Below are 23,102 nucleotides of genomic sequence, written 5' to 3' on the forward strand. Positions count from 1 at the left end.
AGACCCGGGGAATAACCAGACGGCCTGTTTCACATGACCTGGATGTCAGAGAGATATAGGGGTGCCAGACTATGTAGAGCCTTAAAAACAAGCATTAAAACTCAGTTCACTTCTAAAATGTACTGGGAGCCAACCTCGGAAACAACCTCAGAAAAGTTCGGAATTCCCAAGTAGCATCAATCCCAACTCTACTTCTGGTCTTACCTGACTCACTGGGTTAAATAATAAGCACTGAAAGGCTTACAACCATCTTTTCTACGTTGTGTCAGAAGAATTTCCAGCTCTGATTTCTGACAAACTCCTTGTAAAACAAACAGTGAACTTAACGCTGGTGTTTGAAAAGCTCCTTTAGGTTTAACCTGTGATTCCCACCATTACAGGGTTAGAAAACGTAAAAATAACCGCCTTGCAAATGTGCCCCCTTTCTGTTTTATATACTTTTACCATTCAGCACTTTCAACTGTGAGTTTTTACATTATTTTTCATGAAACCTGCTTTCTTAGATAAGAAACTGGCTTTGGCTAATTCCCATTACCATTAATTTAATATCTGCTACATACTTTAAGCTCAGAATATAATGAAAGTCCACCACAGGCTTACAGACAAGGCATAAAATATATACAAAGTGAAAGAAATTACCCAGAAAACAGCACATTTTCCCTTTAAACACACAGTTTAATGGTGCACAATCAAGTCCGATCCATTAACCACAAATGATGAACAGTTTCAAGAGCCTCATCATAAAACGAATGGAGCTCCTGTGGGAAATGAAAGCAGCTCCTGATGAATTAAGTCACATTAATGAATCCTCTAAATATTGATGCATACGGGGGAAAATAAATAAATGCACTTTATTTTGTCCTTAATCTTTTTGGCAACTCCATTTGTTCTTGAAAAACTCTTAGCAGGAGCACTTTTAAAAGTGTCTCATCAGACACAAACTACCTAAGAGAATAAACAGATCCCTCCCAGTGCTCCGCTTTAAACTTCTGCTGAGACTTTTACTGTTTACTGTTGCTTTGGAGTTTTCTCTTCCGCTCTCAAACTTGTCAACACAAACTTTTTTTGAAGCAGAGTCGTCCTCTGACAGAAACACATGAAAACTTTCTATCTATGTGTCCATTAACTGCATCTCAACAGTTCAGGTTCATCTCAATAAGTCTTTAAAATAGTTTTATTAAATCATTGAATCTCTTCAGTTCACATTTCAGTCACGCTTCGTGTACGTCATGTTTCATTCGCTGAATCTGTTTCCTTTTCATCGACACACCAACTTCTCCACAGCAGAGCGTATCTCCACCGTTTTCCTCCTCAAAGTGAAAATGTGCATAAAGACAGATGGATGGAAACCCACCTTCTGTTGACGACTGCTTTCCCTTCCTACACCCGTTAGGCAAAGACCATTTGCTGCCCACTTGTGATTTCTTGTCTTACTGATCTTTGTTCTCTCGCTCTCTCTCTTCCCGAACAGGCGGCTTGCATCCCCGTTATTCTCAGTAACGGCTGGGAGCTTCCCTTCTCTGAAGTCATCGACTGGAGGAAGGCCGCCATCATTGGAGACGAGAGACTTCTGTTACAGGTACAAATGCATGGATGGATTTCCCAAATGTAGGTGTTGCACAAGGACAGAATATAGAATATAGAATGTATATAAAAAATACATATTTATATAAACATACAGTAATAAATATTACATATTGACTTATGGTTTTACAGGAGACTGAACAGATGAAAAATACTATGAAAATAATACAGACAGAAGGGACACGGAGGGATGTATAGAAATAAAATCATTTATTATTACATTATACAATTACAGCTGGTACAGGGATGGAGGTTAGTAAAAGCTAATCCGAGTAACCTGGAAGAAGAGGGCGAACCTTCCTCACACGGCATTGTGTGAACAAGATAAAATGTGCCCTTTCAGCTGGGGCTAATTCAGTGTCTGGGTGGTGAAATGCCAACATCTTCCCAGATATAATTGTCATCTCTGGCTCCAGATCCCAGTGGGAAATCACAAAGATCCAGCTGGGGCGGATTCAAGCAGAAGCAACAACACGTACACCAGGAATCGCTGTTAGAATCTATGAGAACAGACGTGTACAATATGCTGCTATTGTCTAACAGAACTGCAGCTTGATTTCTGTTGAAGCTTTTTTAAAAGCAAAATGCATTCAGAGAAACTAAGGTGATTTGACAGTCTCAGTTTAATACTGAAGCCTCTGTCTGAGTGCTATAAACTGACGGTTTCTTATTATTATTTTTAATCTGCACAAGATTTGGTCAGTCCCCTTTAAGTCAATTTAAAGGGTGGTAGACACACTACAGCTGTTGTCCACAGGGGGCGCCACAATTGGGGCTTTAAGTTTGTGGTACTTTTACTTGAGTATTCCCATTTTACTTAACTTGACACTTCCAGTATACTCTATTATATTTGTCTGACAGCTTTACTCACTAGTTACCTGTCAGATTCTAATGTTTCACACCCTTCCTGTCCAGTGAAAACCATGTAGCTCATAGTTTGATGATTTTGAATTTAAGTTCACCTGATAAACTGGAGGCTGGATTGAAATACTCCTTCTTCTTAAGCAGAATAAACTGTTTACTCTTGGATCAGATGGAGAATGCATTGTCACAAAGCTGAAAAAAGGCTGTTTTTCAGTGGAATGAATAGTACATTTAGCTTATTATACTTATATACTTTTACCTACATAAAGTGTACAGTGTGGTAGTATTACTTTCATTTAAGTAAATGATCTGAATACTTTTTCCAGCAGTTGACACTCAATATATTTCTCTGGTTAAATCTATATATCTATATATCTATCGATAGACATCAGGCCGATTTAATAAAGAGTGATTCAGGTTTAGTTCAGTCACATTATTAAACATTAGACGGGTTTCTGGTCAGAGTTTAGTATTATCAGCACTAACTGCACAAAAGCAATGGATGGAAAATGTTCATTATCCCAAAGGTTTCAGCTCAGAGAGCATTATAATCTATTAGCATCTTCAACACATATACTTACTCCCAGCTCAACCGGGAGAAGGAGGAACGTCTAATTGCCGTCGTGTGGCTTGTAGTAAATTGTATTTCATTCTGACGTGACAGCTGTGATATTCACAGTCACTCACACCTCTGCCAAGAACTATTTTTATCTAAGACAGATTATTCTACAATTGGATCTCCTTCTGTTCCCTTTAATTACGGCTGCGGGCGAAGCTTGTGATATTTACATTCTCTAATTACTCTGTATTAGTGAGTGCCACCTGCGTGACCTATACCGCCCCCTGGACAGCAGCACAGAGGTGTGTGAGTGTGTGTGTGTGTGTTAGGGGTTGGAGACTCTATGTGTCTCACTTTAATTAACGTGTCCCTGGTCAGCCCTCTATCAGCACCTATTGATGATGATGATTTCATTTTTCTCTGTGAACCACACAATAGCAGACAAGACAAAAAGTATTACAAACTTGGCTTTTAGATGGAATAAAGCCGCATTTTAATCATTGAACATTACTGAGACTGACAATGATGCACTAATGTTGTTTTGGTTTTTCCCTTCAACAAAACAGAGCCCTCTGTCTAAAAGCGTGTTAATTGTTGGCTTTATGTATTGACACTGAGGGTTTATTACAGAGTTAGTGTTGTTGCAGACATATGAGCAATTAATAAAGATATATAGAGGCCGGGATAACAACAAATAACTCCAAGGCTTTCAAGGTAAAACCTGAGTACACAACATTAAACAATCAAACCCATGATGACTGCTTTGCACACAGTTTTTACTTGTAGAGAGTGACACACTCAGTGACCTGTCACATTTGAACACACACCATTAAACCTGTGGAACGCTGTAACCCTCCAGTCCGCTGAACAGTGTTTGTTATTGGATTGTGTTCCTCCGATCATCACTAGACTGTTTCCTCTCCGGTTACAGTTTTTCTTGATTACTTTGATGCAGCAGTCAACTCAAACTCCACATTTTCAAAACAGTTAACATACAGGCCGAAACAGTGACACTCATGCTCAAAATGACACATTTTGTTTGCAAAAGGCTCGAACGGTGCCAAAACATTTAAAATATGCAACAAAAGCAAATTTTGCCTTCAAACACCACAACTTGCAAACAAGTGTATGAGCTCTTCCAGTCAACCATTACACAGTGGACAACAAAATACAAATACAGCACTCAGTGCAAATCAGTGCACCATTGCTTGTCATTGCAGCCTATTACTGTACGTAGCTTTCATGCCAGTGCCATTTGTTGTCAAATTCGCCTTCTCGCAAAGAATTGGATCCAGAATCAGAAATGCTTTGATGCAAATTTTATTGATTCCATTGATTCTTTTTTTCAAACGGTGGCTGAAAACTGAAATACTGTAAATATTACACACAATACATGTGAACCAAAATAAAATCTATTAGAGAATAAGAAATTAAGAAAATAAAAATAAAATCTTTTACAGTAAAGTATAAAAATCTATTACTGTAGAGTATAAGAAATAGCCACTATTGATACTCAGTCTCTTCTGTCTTGACGATGGGGCCACATGGCCTCATCCACATCACATTCAATATCCTCTCTTGCAATGCACTGTGGGAAAAATCTTCTTGCACGCCTTATCCAACCTTGACATTCCTCTGCACCTATTTCTTGGGCAGCAGCAGTCATTGCATTCAGCGAGGGCATCTGCTCATAGGGACGGTGATCATAAACCTTCCACCTCCAAGAACTGAAGAACTCCTCTATGGGATTCAAAAATGGGGAATATGCTGGAAGGAACTGCATCATCATTCGAGGGTGTACTGCAAACCACTCACTGACAAAGCGAGAGTGGTGGAACGCCACATTGTCCCAGATAATGACGAAGAGTCCTCTCTCCTCAGGTGGGATCAGCCTGTCATGAAGTGCATTCAGGAATGTTATGAGGCACTCGGTGTTGTATGGGCCAGTAGTGGGGGTATGGCATAGGACACCATCACTGGAGATGGCAGCACACATGGTTATGTTGGCGCCCCTCTGTCCTGGAACTGTGATAGTGGCCCTGTACCCAATGAGGTTCCTTCCACGTCTCCTCACTTTACAGAGACTGAAGCCGGCTTCATCAACATAAATGAAGACATGATGTTCCCCCTTCAGCTTCAAGCTCCATTATTCTCTAAGTAAAAAAAGTGACTCCAGTTGACTCTAACTGCATGATATGACAAGGCATTACAATATACTGTAGTAATGCTTCCTTACCTGCACATATTGGCATCTGGCCTCCTTCACAATGTCAGAGTTCTTTTGAAATGGATCTGTATAGAGCTGCTTCATGGCCATATGGCCAATTAACTGGGCCTGTTGTACAGTATATTTCAGTAGGTCTGTGGTCTCTGCTCTGTAATTGGGTTTGTCTTTGAAATTAAATAATACATCCACAATTTGATTATTAAACCATTACTGATTGACAGAAAATGAGATCTGCAACTGTTTTAATGATTGGTTAATTGTTTGTCAAATTATCAAAATGCTTTCAAAACATGTTTAAAGCTTTTAAAATGTGAGTTTCAATCAAAAATAATTGAAGTTATCAAATATATCTATAAGATAAAATAATTGAAATACCATGCAAATACGGATTGAGGGTCCTCGGTGGGCGCGTCCAGAAACGGGGGGACACTACAGCGTCACATGGCAGTGTTTGACAACTCAACAAAAATAATGCCAAAAAATAACTTTTTACCCCAGACTCACATGACTTTTTTGCATTTTTATTTATTTTTTCTTCCTTACAAAAGCGGCACAGCTCAAATTAACATTTTTATGATGCCTTACATCTTTAAACGTGAACTGAACAGAAAACTAACATGCCTGTATGTACATTTATTAGATATAAGAAGGTGTTTCACGTGTGATAAACTCATGGTTTCATACAGGCAGGTTAATGGGTGTGGCATTAAAGGAAGGGCATTCTTGTTTTTTATCAGACAAAGCTTCTTGTGTTGTGAGGACACCTTGAAGCTGCTTAATTTGTCTCCTGCAGTAGTGAGACAGCTGGCAAGGTGGCAGGAATGAAATCAGTTTGTGTAAAGGAAGTGTCAGACTCTTTAAAGCTTAGGATTCAGGCTTTATTGCACAGTCAACTGAACACTTTAAAGTAATTAGACGCATTAAAATACCCAGAAATCATTTAATTATTTGGTCCAAATGACAGCATCTGCAGATAATACAAAGACAAAAACAAGAACATGGGTCTGATTGGTAAACAGATTCTGGATACTTGCCCTCTTTGTCTCTTTGTCATATTCACACAGAGACTCACTGTTCGACACATCGGCGCACTAACACCTGCTGAGAGTTGAATCTCATTACTTTCAATTACATCACTGAGAACTGCAATGCCTGGCTGTTTAATATGTAGAGTTTTTATTCCCCCTGTGGAGAGGAGACGCACACAGACACCCACGCACCCACAAAAACACACACAATGCCCCTGCTGAGAAACATAAACACCATTAGAGTCAATGGAGGGGAAGAGAATTGAGCTGATTTGATTGGTGTTGTTTATATTCTACCTCAGAGAGGTGAACAATTAAAGCTCGCTCTGCCGTCGACAGATCCCAGTGACGTCAACAGCAACTCAACCTCCTCAGCTGTGTCTTCAGGCTCCTCGGTGAATGGGAGGTTTTCTAGGACATTCATTTCGATTTTTTCAGTTTTCACAAACTAGAAAGTTACGATTTATTGTGTACATCTTAAAAGTTACCAAAGGGTTAAACAATACAAAAGTCTGAACGAAAATCAGCCTCAATAGCAAAGATTCTGTAGTTTAACAGATCTTTGTGTTTACTTTACTTTAAGAGGCTTTTGTTTCTTTATTTTTTATTACCAACAGATGTTCTGAGCTGTCAGTGTTGCTACAGGTCTCTGCTTACTGTAAAGGGCAGCAAAAAACACTAGAGCTGTCACTTTTTATTCATAATGCAAATTGTTATTCTGTAACTATCTGTTCAAATTAACTGCCTTGTACTCCAGTCGGGGAAGCTTTTCGTCCATCTGTTTACTGACTTTATCAAACACATCTGCCTTGTAATGTTGGCGTGTCACTCAAGTTCGGCAGCGAAGGCACCGTTAATGGCAGAATACAGTCAGGACCAATTCTGCCCAGCAAAATTTACATTTAAAAGTAGCATTGGCAATAATAAAATGTGATAGCTAGTGTGGCTACCTAACTGCTTTCCTAACTGAAAATATCAAACAATATTGTCACTGCCTCTGCTAATGTACGAAGCCACCCTTCTTTGCTGCTGCTTGTATTATTTTGCCATGCAGTCAAACAAGGATAGAAACAACAGGGCTGCGTATTGGCAAGAATCTGGCGATACGATACATATCACGATACAGGGGTTACCATTCAATATATTGTGACATATACTGCAATACTGTAAGAAAGGCGATATAATGTGTTTGGAACTGCATTTGTATATATCACGATCCATGTAACATCCAACATCATAACCCTCAGTTCAGATTTACAACATTGCTATCCAGCTGTTTGGAGTTTAAACACAAAAATCGAAGCAAAATATTTTTCCGATAGGATATTTTTCGATATCTCCTGGGTGAGCGGTTGAGCTTGCTCCCTCTCTAAACGGATGGAAACTGGAGAGCATTACTATTTTACTTGTCAGAACTCTCCAGTTCGAGCTTTCAAATCTTTCCTCAGTTTTATGTCGTTGTAGATTCAATATCTCTGTGATGTGTTGGCCAAACAAGTCATTTGAAGATGTCATCTTGGCACAAAGCAAACAAGGCACAAGCAACATTGACATCTCAACCCGTTTCTTGTTGAAAATCTGTCGTAATTACAGCTAAAAATTATTTATGGATAGGCTACTCACTGATTTCTTTTTTTTCTTTCCTTATTTTAACTTTTTCAAAAAGTGGCAGCCTGAGGAAACAGATCAACCTCTGAATGTGTTGGGATATGAAAACCAGCTTGCTGCTGCCTGCAGCTGCTTCGTTAGGCTCCGCAAAGCTCCACAATTTGAGGAGAAGCTCCTTGCTCACAATAGATGGAGCCAAACTCTCAGAACGTTCCCCTGGATGGCAACCAGTGTTTCAGCTCTGGTTGTTCTCTAATATTCAAGGATCATCAGTCATTATGTCTCTTTTAGACCTCAGTGGCTTTCCCCCTTGGCCATGTTCAACAGGTTGGCACCGTTACTTTCAGTGAAGAGAGGTTGGGTTTGTGGCCAGAACACCAGAAGGGTCCTGGGCTCCAGATCCACCACCTCTTCAGGGCTGATGATGAGCCTCTTCAGGAACATTGGCTACAAAGCTGTTTGTTCCCCCTTTCAGCTTCATTGTCAATCTGAGCGAGGCAGCTAAGGTCATGTCTGACCTCATCAAGGAGGCAGTTTGTTTTTCTCTAAACTGGGCACCAAGAGAGCATCCTGATCCATCTTCCTGGCATATCAGGATGTTTAGCTCCCTGATCAGGTTGGCAGGATCCTCGTCTCCCTTGATTTCAGCCCTCCGCTGCCTCTCCCTGAGGGGTGTTACTGCTGCAAGACACGAGCCAGCTGCTCATGTCTTCCATGACAATGTGAGCTTGGACCTCAGTTTGCCTCCGGTGCACCAGGACCAGGATATTTGTCCTATGAGCAGGTCTGCAGGGTTTGTTGGTACGTTGTTGTTGCAGAACTCCTTGAAGCAGATGAACAGGTTGAGGTACAAAAACACAGCTTCATGATTTGTTGTCACTTGGTATTCATTCAAAGAAAATAAATGAGAATTGGAAAAACACTGATTTCTAAGGTGCTTTATTCAGTGTTTTTAGTGGTTTAAATCAGCGGGTCTTTTTCTTTTGGAGGGTCGGAGAGTACTCTGCGGATAATTCAGCTCCAGGTAGAAACCTCTTGAACGATGAACACTAAAGGAATCCTAACCGGGGGAAGCAAGAACACACTTGGAACATGACAGGAGGTGTCAGTGCAGGAGTACATGGGAATATGTCACACAAAAAAAGGTTGAGAATCCATTAATTTTAACCTTTTTTAATGGACCTCATTTAGTATCTACCATTAAGTGTGAATACAGAATGAGAGATTGATAGCAGGTGGTTTAGAAACCAAACTATCCTGGGGATAAGCTACCTGACGGACAGTGAGATGTGGGAGTAGAAGAGTCTTGAGGAAAGAAAGAATTACCTCTAATCTTTCCTGCATGTCCACAAAATTACTTATGCTTCCTCCAACTGTCTTTTTTTCCCTTCTACACACTGATTCTCATCGCCTCGCTCAACATTGTTTAAAATCTGACTTAATCTATTTCACTGTCATTTTTCTCCTCTTGCTTTTCTTCCTCTCCTCTTCCTCCAGGTTTCCTCCATTACCCGGTCTGTGGGCCATGACAGGATCCTGGCTCTCCGCCAGCAGACTCAGTTCCTCTGGGACGCCTACTTTTCTTCTGTAGCCAAAATCGTCTTAACTACTCTGGAGGTAAGCTTGGAAAAATGGTCTTAATGGGAGTTTTGGGTTTCCTTTTTCTCGGGAGAGCTTTATTTAATCAACCAAACTACCAAGCTTTCTACACGTCTTCCTCTGGTTGTATTTCCCAACCTTTTTTATCCAAAGAAGGTTAACTGAGTGTGTCCCCTCTTTTCACAACCATACATTATTATACACTATTATATAGTCTTCTGACAATAACCACAGAGTGTAGCTCCACTGACATAAGTGGAGGTTATTTGTCTCGCTCAAGGGCGCCTCACACATAGATTTTAATGAAGTGTGTTTTGAGGTCAGTGTGTTGCATTTAAAAAACTTCCATTGAGCACATACAAAAATAGTTCTCTTCTTAAATACGTAAACTCTTGAACAGTCAGATCTGAGGTTGTTGTGACTGGATTTGAGTACAGTCAAATGACCTGGGAAATGTGATCACTGCAGATTTTTTACTTTTAAAAAGCGTATGTTCTACTTTGATTAAACTTTTTACACACGCTAACACTTTATTTGGATAGTCCGTATATGCAACCAAAGCTTAACCACAGCGGTGTAATATCAGAAAATGTTTATAATTGTGAAAAGGTTGAATTGCTGAATCTCAACGAAGCTGTTAAAATGTTAGAAATACTACATAAACTATCTGTAGGTACTCACGATGATGTTTAAAGCAAGCACTGTCAACCTAAATCGACATTTATTTGGAGTCTGATATTCACTCATCTGTTACCTTTGTTTTTGTACATGAAAGGGGTCATGGTCATGATTTCGGGTTTGGTTTGCTTCTTCCTGTTTTATTTCTATTTCTATTTTATTCTCTTCCTTTTGTGTCTTGTTTTCACAGTTTTGATCGTGTCCCCCGTCCTGATTATTTCCACCTGTGTCTTGTTATCCCCCCATTTGTAATGCATTACATTACTGCTAACACTGATAGTCTGCCATTTGGTGCTGTAGGAAGCACACAGTTGGTGAAGTGGAAGGCTGTAAAACCAAAACAAGGAGCTGAAAGATGCTAAAATGCTCAGTGGAGGAGCTGCAGAGTCTAGTAAATTTGTCACTGCAAGTACACCTTCCACATTAGTCATTAAATTCATTGTTAATATAAGTTAATTAGTTAATGATGATGCTCAATAGATATGTACATAGGCGAGTTAGACTGAAAACTATGGGACACTCGTTGGACACAGAACTCTTTTTGAGAGCCATTATTGAGCCATTTGCTGCTGTATAGGGTTTTTTGGGTTATGAATTAACATGAAGAATAATTTGTCCATTATGTTAACATGTATATTAGGAAGGAGGGCACTGATGCACACAGCAACCTGACAACCTTTCACAAAAATAAAGTTGATTTTAACATAACAAATAGACTGGAAACAAGCATTTGGATGCCTGAAACACAATGTGAGCATGAGAGGCAGTGGGAAGTGTCAAATGTGAAGGAGGTCTGTACTGCCTGGCAGCCCTTGGGTTAGAGAGGCTGCTCTGTGCGTGTGTGTGTGGGTGTACATGCCTGTACTCTCAAGACTAAAGAGCTAGAGGCTGGCTCATTAAATGACCTTGCTAGCTCAAGTGCAGAAGATGAACTTGTCTCATTGGCGTATGAGAGCGTTCCTCTTATTTTACTCTCCGTTGTTGTTAGTTCAGTTCCTCGCAGCCTTGATTCAGTCCTCAGGGACTATTTGCTCTCTGTAGCATCTTTGAATACAGACACAGAACATTAATAATCCTCTTTATTACCTCCATCAGCAGCAGCAGCAGCACATAAACAGCGATACAGTCACTCTGATCTCTCTTGTAGCACACATTATTGTTTACAATCATCACTACAAATACTAAAATCATTATCACCATCACTTTTTATCATCATTCCCAATAACACTGAAGCACCGTGAACTTCAGGCTAGGAACGAAATCTGAGATATAATTACTAACCTGGGACATCAGTCATTTGCATACGCACTAAAATGAGGTTGGATTCACTGTATTTTAGATTAAAATCACTGTATTTGGTCCACAATATATTGGTTGAAATGTATACATTAGCATTTATTTTTACACCGTATACATTCAAGGTTATACAGTTTATATTTGGAAGAATTGCACATAGAGACTGTTTCTTCAAGGTCCAGTGTGTAACATTTAGAAGGATCTGTTGGCAGAAATGCAATGTAACAGTTCAAGGTATGTTTTTATTAGTGTACAATCACCTAAACATATATGCGCATTGTAAGCGGAGTGGATGCGCTGCAGAATGCCCCTTTTTAATGGCTAAACCGGCAGCGGACGCACAGCGCAGGGTTGTGTGATGGATGTGGGGAGTAGGGATGCTGAGGCTGCAGCACTCGCTCAAAGTAAGCAGATGCAGACTCACGAGAGAGAGAGAGAGAGAGAGAGAGAGAGAGAGAGCTCCTGTACTGTAGATGAGCGAGAGAGGGAGCGTTTGAATGTGGACAGAAGTGTGGACGTGATAAAAACTTTCTTTGATCATGAAGCCTGGTGTTACTCTACTGTTCTGTGGTTTATCAGTGAAATGAATGAACTGCTTTGCAGACAGTGACAGACTGACAGATCTGTATCATATACTGTATGCTTGTTTCACTGCTGCATTATTATGAACTATAATGAACTGGTCATCTCTCCCCAAACTGTGACAGACTTCCAGCATTCTGTGTCAAAACAAGATTTAGTTTTGGGATTGTTTCTTCAGTTTTTGGACCAGCACAGAAAAGTGAAACTCTTTACTGTGTTTGTGTAATATAATGTTATATTACATCTACAGACTACAGTAGGCTGTCAGGGATAAAGTTAAAAGCAATCTATCATCTCCCTGTCATTCAGTCTGCTGTTTCTCTTTCTTGTCAGAAAATATAACACTGGTCCTTTAGTTGTTTGGTAACTGAGTGTAAGTTGCCCATTGTAAGGGGGTTTAGCATGGAGGAGGGTTGAAACCTCTTCTTGTGTGAGTGTATCTGCATCACAAAGGAATATACCCTGATCAGCTGCTGCTTATGGCTGAGGGGTATGGGGGGGATACTGTATGTGGAGATGTTTGAGGAGAAGGATCAGGAGAAAGACACATGAAATGATGTGACGTATAAAGAATAAGAGAAGAACAATTCAAGATAAGGAGAAGTGGTTTTTAGAGGACAAGAGGTGTTGTTGTAAAATCCGATAAAAACGAAGGAGAGACTGCTATTAGAGACTGATACTGGATATTGGTGATGACTCTTTGTCTGCAAACAAATTAATTAAGTGTCGAGGAAGGGATTATTTTCTGTATTACGTCACCTGGTATTTAATTGCCAACTCTCACCTGCACCAGACAAGAAGTGACGTCTCAGTTTCCAAGACAACGACGAAAGAGACTCAAGACCCAAAGATGAAGCTGAATTGAAGCTGACATGTGAAATTAAGATAAGGCAGGTTGCACTTGCCTGAAGCTCTCGTACATTAAACCGTTTAGGTGGATTGAAGTGATAGGAACGAGGGTCATTCTAAGAAGTCCACTAAAATACATTATGTTAACTAGGGATGTTAGGATACCAGAAATGTAGTAATCGATACCAATACCAGTGAAATGTCATGATTCTATTCAATACCCAGTTATTTGACAATCAATATCAGCCTACATGAGTTTAGCTCACGTATTAATTAACACAAAAACAGTCATTGTTATGGATTAGTCGTTCTCCTCCACTGCAGACGCAACCCTCTCACTTAGACCAAACTGATTATTTCCAACATGCGAGAACACGTCGAGGCGGAGCTTTAGACTGAATGTGGCTCTTAGCAGATCGCACGAGTCCAGAATCTCGAGAAAGCATTTGTTAATCTCAATAAAATAAACATTCCTCAAATTGCTGCATTTTTTCCTCTTAAAATCACAGTGAAAACAAGACCTCAGTGACACCCCAAATGCCCAGTGCTAGCAGGGTATGAAATTAGACAGAAGCCCACTGACAGCCGTATACTGCTGGCCAGATGTGCTAAAAACTCTGAGCCAGCACGCCACCAGGCTAAATGGGTGAAATGAGGCGTTGTTGATAACTGTAGTGTCCCACATACTGCGAGCCTGACAGTTGGTGTCAGGAGGTGTGTGTGTGTGTGTGTGTGTGTGTGTGTGTGTGTGTGTGTGTGTGTGTGTGTGTGTGTGTGTGTGTATTAAGAGCTGGCTGTAAGTGCCAAGCCAATTCTCCACAGATCAGTAGCTCTGCAGTCAGAGAGAAAAAAGAAATACAGGATGCCTAGAAAATGTGTTTTTCCGGACTTGGTTCTCTGTATCTGTGTTTATTTATACATTTATGAAAATGTAAATTAAATTAGTATTGTTTCTAAAGCATTTTCTGATTTTTAAATGGTTCACACCTTCACAATAAATGTCCTAGTTTGTGCTCATTTCAAGCAATCAATGAATTAGAATTACATAAATACATTTTATATTAAAGATTAAAAATCTACATTTTCAGATATGTGCTCCTTTTAAAAGCTGTAATGTGTTTCCCCGTTTTTATGTCAAACTGTAATAATATAAGATGGAACTTTATTCATCCTAAGGGGAAACTGCTGTGCAGCAATTGCAGTCCAAAGAACGAGTGTAAATATAAAAAGTGCCAAAGATGAACTTTTAATAAACGGTCCAAGTATGAAAATATAAATAAACAGATTAGGGCTGCACAATTAATCAAAATATGATTAAAATCACAATATGGCCAAGTGCTATATCCAAATCACGGACGCATATGAGCGTTATAAAGAACTGTACTGTAGTGCTGCAGAGACTGCAGGTACTATAGACCTTAACGAACATCCCATTATCATTATCATGAAAATTGTTAGGTTAGTGTGAAAATAATCATTCCCACAGTAATCATGAATCATATGGCAGACAAAATATACACAAAATCACAATATGCCTGCAGGTCCAAAGGCCATAAATATAGAAATGGGTAACTGTGAGGATCATAAGTTGCTGCTTGGTGAGTTGAATATGAGAATATATGTATGTCCATGTTATTGTGCGTATTGTGCCATTATTGCACATTATGTCCCATTATGTCTCTGTAATGCAGAGAGAAACAGATTAAAGTGGTATAAATGTAATTCCAGTCACTTTATTGTGAGCAGCGTACAGATGAAAATGCCAGAGATGAGCTTTTAAAACCCCCAAACACTGGTTAGTATTCACACACTCATGCATATGCTTATCTCATACTGACTCAATGAAGCGTGCTTCTGTGGCGTAAAAACACTTCTTTAGCACCAAGTAAATAAAGCCATCACACCTTCAGAGAGTCTGCTGGGGTTTGTCAGATGGGGGACCTGAATTTATTGCCTGAATTGGTGACAAGTGGAGGGAAAGGGAATTAAATGAGAGTGGAGGAGGAGGAAAAGGAGGACAACAGAACTAGTGGTTGTGAGATTTTTCTCTTTTTTTTTTTTGCTCAATCCCACAAAAGCTTGTCAGTCAGAATCTGGTGAGGCAGCCAGCAACATGATCATCCCTCTGCCAGTGTCAGTCACCAGCTTTCATCCCTTAATAATGGAATACAAATGCAGTATATGTGTGTGTGTGTCACTCTCACTTTGTATTTGTGTCTTTCATTCCTGACATAAGAGTGTGTGTGTGTGTGTGTGTGTGTGTGTGTGTGTGTGTGTGTGTGTGTGTGTGTGTGTGTGTGTGTGTGCATTTACTCAAGTATAAATTTGAGGTACTTGCCCATTGAGTGTGTCAGTTTCAAGCTACTTTATTCTTCCACTCCACATTTATCTTAAAAGTCATTAGATTACATTAGGTTACATAGTGTAATGCTTACTTAAGTAAAAGTATAACCACAGGCTTGAAAAAAAAAAAACCCCAAATGAATTAATTCCAGTAACATGAGCAGTAATTTGTTATCTCCAACCCTGATTATTGCTACTTAAAGCAGTCCCAAACTCAAGCTGTCTTGGGGCCACTACAACGTTCCATTACTACAAGAAAGCTCATTATTTCTGAAAATATTTCTGTTACTAACATCATATATTCACTTTTCATTTTTATTTGCCTTATTTTTAGCATAACTGATCCTAAATGTCACTTGATAACTCGTTAATTCACTCTGCCACTGTGCTTGCTGATTGAGGGAAATTATTGAACAAGCTCTTCTCTTCTGGATGAAGATGAATATCAGCGACATGCAGTCCTTCAGAAACCTACAGTTGATGGCTTTCCTGCTTACTCCCCACCTAACTTACAAACTCCAAAACCTGCACCTATTCTTATCAACCCGTTGCACACATTCTCAGGCAGCTTTGACCTTTGCCATTCGTTTGAAATTAAAATTATCTTATTTTAATTGTATATGAAGGAGTAGTTGAGGTTGGATTCTATTATATTTTTAACATCAAAATAACCGCAGTACAGGCTGTTATTGCTGCTATGTAATGTTGGCTAATCCCTTGGGGGACAAACGCTCCATCGAAGCCTGTCCACTAAAAGTTCTTGTTTTTCATGTATCTTGTGTTTTGTTGCCACTGACAGACTCAGATTGTTACTCTCAGTGTCTGACAACATTATAGAAAGGATCCCTACAGAGATAGACGTAGATATTTAGTTTTTAAATCTCACATATGACCTTTAAATAAAGGACTTCAATACTTCCACCACTGATGTGAACAGAGTCCTCAAAGAAACATCATACTTTAAAGCTTTTATAACTTATTCCTTAACGCTATCGTTTTAAAATGAACAGTAATATCTGAGTATAATTACAGGAAACAAATGACTTCCTTGTTGCTGAACTTTAGACGTGCGTGCGTTCAGAGGCCCAGCGGCAGGTTGAAGTTGTGTCATCGGTCTTCCTCTGAGGGCCCCTGAAGTCTCACAACACTCAACCAACTAACCTGACCTTTGCTAACAAGCCAGATGGTCTGTATTAGCTGAATAACTAATGGACTCCTCATGTTGGGAGCAAGTTGATGCCCCAAATGAAGGAGTTCAAGTATCTCAGGTCTGTGGAGTCATTCGTCTTCGAGTTCCCAAAGCTCCAGCTGCAGCCAAACAGCTGTTTTTATTTCCAGGTATTAGTGCCTGTCTGGAGGGCTGGAATCAGCCGTATGATGTGTCCTTGTGCTTCTAAAGCTAATTTATTGTTCCTGGATCCGACATATTGATGGAAAATAGAAATATAACAGTGACTGAATTCATTTCCAGCTCGGTTTCTTCCTTAATTGGCTTTAAATACGACTTTAAATAAACACAATGGTTTTTAAAATGTTAACTGTAACTTAAAGGACCAGTGTGCTGGATTTAGTGGCATCTAGCGGTGAATTGCAACTCCCTCGCTTCACCCTCCCCTTCCAAGCTCAAAAATGGAAACTATGGTGGCCACAAAATGCACAAATAACTGTAGCATATTCAACAGGCAGACTTTCTAGAAGTAGACAAAAACAGTTGTAACCATTCTTATCTACAAGGAATTATACACAAATATATTCAATTATCTGTCAGTAGATCCTCCTAAATGTTACACACTGGAGCTTTAAGAAGCAGGAGAGCAGTGCTGTTGTACTATACTGAGTATGTGTATGTATTGATGCTCTGTGACCGACGTCTGTAAGCCCACTCAGTTAAACTTGGGAAGCTGAGTGTATGAAAAAGGAAGAAAAGGAAATTATTGAACTAATCACATCTTTGTCTTTATTTTCCTCTTGTCACACCTTTTATATCTTCACTCCTCCACCTCGTACTTTCTCTCTCCTCTTTCTCACTTGCACGTCATTCTGTTTTCTCCCCTTTCGCCTCCTTTTTCGGATTTTGCTCTTTTATTCTTTTGAATTTATATAATTTGTTTTTACATTAAATCTTTCTTCCTTCCCTTTCTCCTCACATGCTTTCCTCTCCACATCCTCCCTTTCCCTTCCTCTTTCTCTTCCATCCAGATCATCCAGGACCGCGTGGACTCCCATGTGTCCAGAAACCGTTTGTTGTGGAACTCCCTACCTGGTGGTCTCTATGCACTCCCCCAGTACTCAACTGACCCTGCCCAGTTCCCTTTTTACTATGCCATACTGGGTAAGTGCTGATGTGAAAGCTAGACATTGGAGTTTACTCTACATCACTGGCTCCACCTTCTGTTGGTGGTTTAGTGAGAGCAGTTTGGCTCCAGTGCTTTGGCCCATTTATCAACAGGGTCAACAGTTGGAGCTGCACCAGTGGCAGTGACACACAGCTCACAGAGGCAATTAGGGTACATTAAAACCTGTGGCGCCTGATTGCCGCTAAAGTCGCACTCCTCATAGCTCAGTTAGATCTGAACACGCAGACATTAGATACATATTATTAGACCCAGTTATGACTTCCAGAGGATATCATTATCTCTTCCATCGCAAATAAATCTTAATAACATACTACATACATATAATTACAAGCCCATGATTTCATATTTTAAAGTTTGGATGAAAGTAGTCGAGTGATTATCTGTATATCCAGGGATACATTGCAAACAGAAACTGCTAGTCGCTAATTTGGCATAAAGTCCACATGAAACAGGGCTAACTCAGCTAATGCCATGTAACATTACTGTTGGTGGAAGTTAGTTTCTTTCCATCGTCCATCTGGAAACTGTCCTCCATTTGTCTCGAAGGTTCACTGGCTGCTGAGCCCGGTTCAGCTGGTTGAGAAGTGTTTTAGCCGACTTCACTGCCGTCCAGAGACACACTCCCCTCCGTTAACTATCACTCTTCTCTCCTTCCATCACAGTTAGTTTTGTGGTTTATAATCATTTTGTGACTCAGTTTGAAAAGTTTACAGCCAAATGGGAAAAAACGAGTCTACTACATTCCCTTATTTTCACCTCGTCTTCGGTACTAAGAGATTGCAGTGGTGCTCCTACGCTGCTCTTGCCAGAGATCACCTGTCAATCAGGTTTCTTGTGGAAGTTCCAGATTTTCCTTCAATTTATTCCAAGTGAGCTGTCCCTTCTGCCAGGTAAAGCTTGCCTGGAAGCTGTTGCTGGATGTTAGTTGCACTGACAGGACTTATCAGAGATCAGGGGCTGGATGCTGGTTGTTTAGAACAGCAAAACATACAGTAAATGCAGCACCTCATGATAGAGAATGCACTTCTTATCAACTGAAACTGTAATTAAAATAAGAAAAATGCACAATAATAAATGTAAAAATATATATGTTGCAGCTGCAGGCGAAGAGCAGGGAGGTGTGTGTATGTGTGTGTGTGTGTGTGTATATACGTGGGTGTGTATAGATATGCATGCAGACTGCAGTGATTCTCCACAGACTGAGGCTGTGACTCAGATCGATGTTTGTCTTTCTCCGAGGAATTGTGGACACAAGGGTTAGAAGGAGGAAAGAAGGGAGGGATCGAGGGATAGAAGACCGGGGCAGTTTGCTTTATGCCACCGCAGTAAATCACTATTTTAGCTGCTGCCATCTCCAGCGCCGCTGCTCGGGGAATAACTCGCCGTCAATGCCGTGTCTGTACGTCGGTCTCACTCTGCTACCTCCCCGTAACTTTTGATGGCGAAGCAGTTGCAACTTCGGCCCGGTAGTTTGAAAAAGTTTGACTTACTGCTCAGGCGTAGTGGCCTCAGGAGCTGTACGAATATCCTGATCTGACATCTTTACTTTAGTTTGTGAAAAGTTGTGCTGTTACATCGGCTGTGGAGCTACTTTCAACTGTGTGTGTGTGTGTGTGTGTGTGTGTTACCTTTCCAGTGTGTTTCCTGGTGAGAATCTTTACCACGAAGAATGAGACATTAGAAATGTATAATTTAAATATGTGCCACTGGTTGGTCCGGTGTAGGAACAAGATAAGAGTTGCAATGCAAGCATTTCTTAGAGGCATATGATCGACTGGTGCCAAATATTCATTACTTTACTGTTAAGTAATGATAGACATAAATCCAGAGAAAAAGCCCCCCATTAATATGACATTTTGTGTGTGGACTGTACAGGATGAGCTGCACCAGTGGTGGACTCCGGCTGTTTGAGGAGTGAAAAGAGCAAAGCTGTGACGCATTTATGGTGAAAAAGCTTAGTCAGGGTTAGGATTAGCACCCTAGAAGGCGCTTCATTATGTTTTAGGGGCACTTTTGCTGTGTTTCTTCTAACATGGGGCACCAGGAGGGGCAGTCGAGATGCACTATATCCGCCAATAAAACGCGTCTCCAGTTGGAACATTGAAACCTGATTTAATGTAAATAATTTGGGTTATTTTCGTGTCCTTCTTCTTTCAGATTAAAAACTGCCATTTTGTGCAGATTGAAAGCTTTGTGTGCTGCACAGATCACAATGTTCAGCTCGTTGAGGGCAATTGTGCCGGTACTTTTGGAAGACGTAATTGTTGCTAAAGATGTAATATAGGTAACTTTTTTTGCCCCCATAGCAGGAAGTCTTCGAACTTTGTAATAGTTTGAGTCAGAAACCTCACTTATTTTAAAAGGGTCACCACATTTTGAACTGATTTAATGAGTTTGACGTTGGTCGCACTGACTTTTATATACTGTTTATTTAGTTATAATAAAACTGTGTTTACCACCTTGAAAGGATTGCTAATTTATTTATTTGTCTTAGACAGTTTTGAACGACCCAAAGTCACCATTAGTCTTGAACTATGAAGTTAAGAGCCTGGAAACTTCCTCTCTGTGTCTCTGTCCGCGGTCCAGAAACACTCAGATATTTACCTCTTCTTACATCTATGATGCTGAAACATTTAAAATATTTCTTTTCACTCTTCTCCTCCGTTTATGTCTATTTCAATTATGAACTGCATTTCGACTGCATGTTGAGGGTTTACATTCACCACAGCGGTTGGTTAGAATATGACATGTCCAAGGCCAGACCTGAATATGTTTGTGCATTTTTGTTGTCCTTTCTGAGCAAAGAAAACTAATATATTAATAGTTAGTGTGCTGTCTGTTACAACCCACACACACACTGTTGATATCTCGCACACTTTTATCATTGTATTATTAATATAAGGATTGGGCTCATGTGGTAAAAGTGGCTTCATCCATTAATCGTAGAGGTTCGAGCAACAAACTGAACCCCAAATGTCTCCAGATGTGTGTGGAAATGCATGAGGAAATGTAAGCATCTGCCAGATGGAATATACACCTGCCACATACACATTGAGGTCACCTGTGCAGTCACAGTTGGCAGTATTTCACCATAAAAGCCCCCCCCCCCCAATATTCTGATTCTGGTTTAATGACCCCAGAAGAGGCAATAGAGTGAAGGGTAATAACATATTGACACTCACAAAAATACAGGAAAGCTTTCCACTCGCCAGCTTTCACTGAAAAGAAGCCGCTCTTTCGATGTCAGCTTGATAGCCCTTCACAGGCAGTTTAAGATCCATTCACACATTGATTCATGTGACTCTTAACAGCTCTCACATGACAGCCGGGTGGACTAATGACCCCCATGTGACCTCGACCGCTCTCAAGGTGTGAACGACCCCTCAGAGGTTAAATACAGATCAAATGTCAATCCACTCAATCTGGACTGAAGGAGCTTTTCAAACAGGAGACAAAACATGTTCAAGAGTCTAAAGACCCAGTTTCCTTTTACTTAGAACCTGAAGACAGGCGGACCTAGAGGGATAAAAAACCTCAGTTTGGTGTCAAATGCTGACAAATTTAACACGTTAATTTAGATTAATTCTGAAAAATAACATGTTTAAATAAATAAATGAACATAAATGAAATAAAATAGTTTATTGCAGACTTAAGAAAACTACATTGTGCTTATAAAATAGTGAATATGTTTTTCAGAGAATCCAAACTCTATGCAAATATTGATGGTTTGCAATTAAATCAACTTATATTTATGGCCTTAAACTGTCCATGCCACCTTCTGGCCACCATTTCTCTAGATCCGCCCCTGGTAGTAGTCTAAATTATACAAAATACTTCTTATTAATGGGTAAAGCTCCAAGAAATGCCAGATCCCACAATGCAGTCTTTTGTTAGACTACAAGTTCTTGCATCAGTCATTTTATCATTCATTATTTTTGTATCATCTCGAAACCACTTTGTTCCAACTGGTAGAACATGTTGTTCTGTTTGCAGGGATAGAAGAAATGTATGTAATTTGATAAGAATCAAGGTGGCGAGGCTCTTTCCAGGAAAGCGCAGATGAAACAGAAGGGCTGAGCCTCTCTCTGTGACCCCCGCAAGGGCAGACCTTGTGCTTCCATAAATACCGCTAAGCCCGCCTGAGATGGCTGGTCAGGGGGCCCGGTGTCAGAGAGATGGATAGAGCAACACTAAAGAGCACTCTGGCTCCACTTATCCATGAGGATGTGTATTCCCATATTCCCACACCCACCCAACACTTGGCATGCCATGTGCCTGCGATCCTGGCCGTGTGCAGTGGTTGTGAATATTACCTGTGTGTCTGTGTGTGTGTGTTCCCATATCTGCCCCACTTTAACTGTTGTGTGTCTTCAGTTTTGCACATACAGGCAAACTTTTTATAAGTATGTGAGAATGTTTGTTTGAAGTGTTGAAGTATCACCTGATGCTACTGTAAGCTGTGTGTTAGCTTTCCACTGTGCTTCCTGCTTTGGCTCACACACACTCTCTCAAACATGTTTGCAGCTGTAAATATCTCCACAATCCTCCTTCAACTGGGTTTAAAGCTGCACAGGACCAGGAAGAACATACCTTTATTATGAAGAATGAGACTCCACTGATCACAAAACAGAGGAATAACAGTGTCTATGTAATATATACCTATTGGTTCTCTCTTTAGAAGATGTATAAGATAAATATGCACATGTGCTTTGCCACTAGCTGTTTCTGTGGAGGAAAAGTGGAAAGTAATGACATGAAAAGTTAAAAGTAGTTAAAAAAAAAAAAAAAGCCTCCCTTTAGGTGCACTAACATGACATTTTGTATCTGGATTGTCCAAGATTAGATTCACTTTACCTGCCAATAAAATGTGTCTCCATTTGAAACACTGAAACCTGATTTAATGAATGTAATTATGCTGTTTTTGTTACTTTTTTAGACTGCAAGCTGTCACTTTGTGCAGATTCAGTGACAGTTGTAGTCACAATATCTCAACCTTTGTCTGGTGCACTCTTCAACATGTGCCACTCACTGAGGGCAGTCGTGCTGTGATTTTCAGAAGCATAAAACTTTTTAATTAATCTAGTCCCATCACTTGCAGAGAGCGGTGGAGGCTCTGCGTGCACATTATAACCTCATTATTGTAAAAGAAAACAGGTAAATAGTTGAGTTAAAGTGTCAGAAAGTCCCTAGTATCTAAATAATGTTTGATAATCACTAATTATGACACAGAGATGCAGCTTCTGTGCTGCTTTTTGTGAGCTGTTCTCTCATCTAAATTCAGTGATTGCACGCTAATCACATTCCTTTTACACCGATTATGAACATAACGCTGTTTACACAATCACAACAGTGTCAGTGTCACCTTAATCTGATTATAATAAAACTGTTAGTGTGCATAAAAACACACTGAGTGGTGTTAAATATGTCACATAACATAGGCTTAGGTTTTGCATTCTCTTATTAAAGATAGAAGAACACGAATGGATTCATTCATTACGGAACAGAAAACGTATTCAGAAAATAAAATC

At 40.0% G+C, this 23,102-nt stretch overlaps 1 protein-coding gene across 1 annotated transcript in view; it reads left to right on the forward strand.

Moving 5' to 3' along the window:
• LOC127368680 (exostosin-1) overlaps positions 1-23,102 on the forward strand; it is a 247,456-nt gene that overhangs the window by 192,138 nt on the left and 32,216 nt on the right. The window contains exons 5-7 of the mRNA XM_051409759.1: positions 1,472-1,579; positions 9,368-9,487; positions 17,417-17,549. Of these exons, the coding sequence (XP_051265719.1) occupies positions 1,472-1,579; positions 9,368-9,487; positions 17,417-17,549 (361 nt within the window). The remainder of the gene's footprint in view (positions 1-1,471; positions 1,580-9,367; positions 9,488-17,416; positions 17,550-23,102) is intronic.

The sequence above is a fragment of the Dicentrarchus labrax genome, unplaced genomic scaffold (genome assembly GCF_905237075.1).
Source record: "Dicentrarchus labrax unplaced genomic scaffold, dlabrax2021, whole genome shotgun sequence".
NCBI lineage: Eukaryota > Metazoa > Chordata > Actinopteri > Moronidae > Dicentrarchus > Dicentrarchus labrax.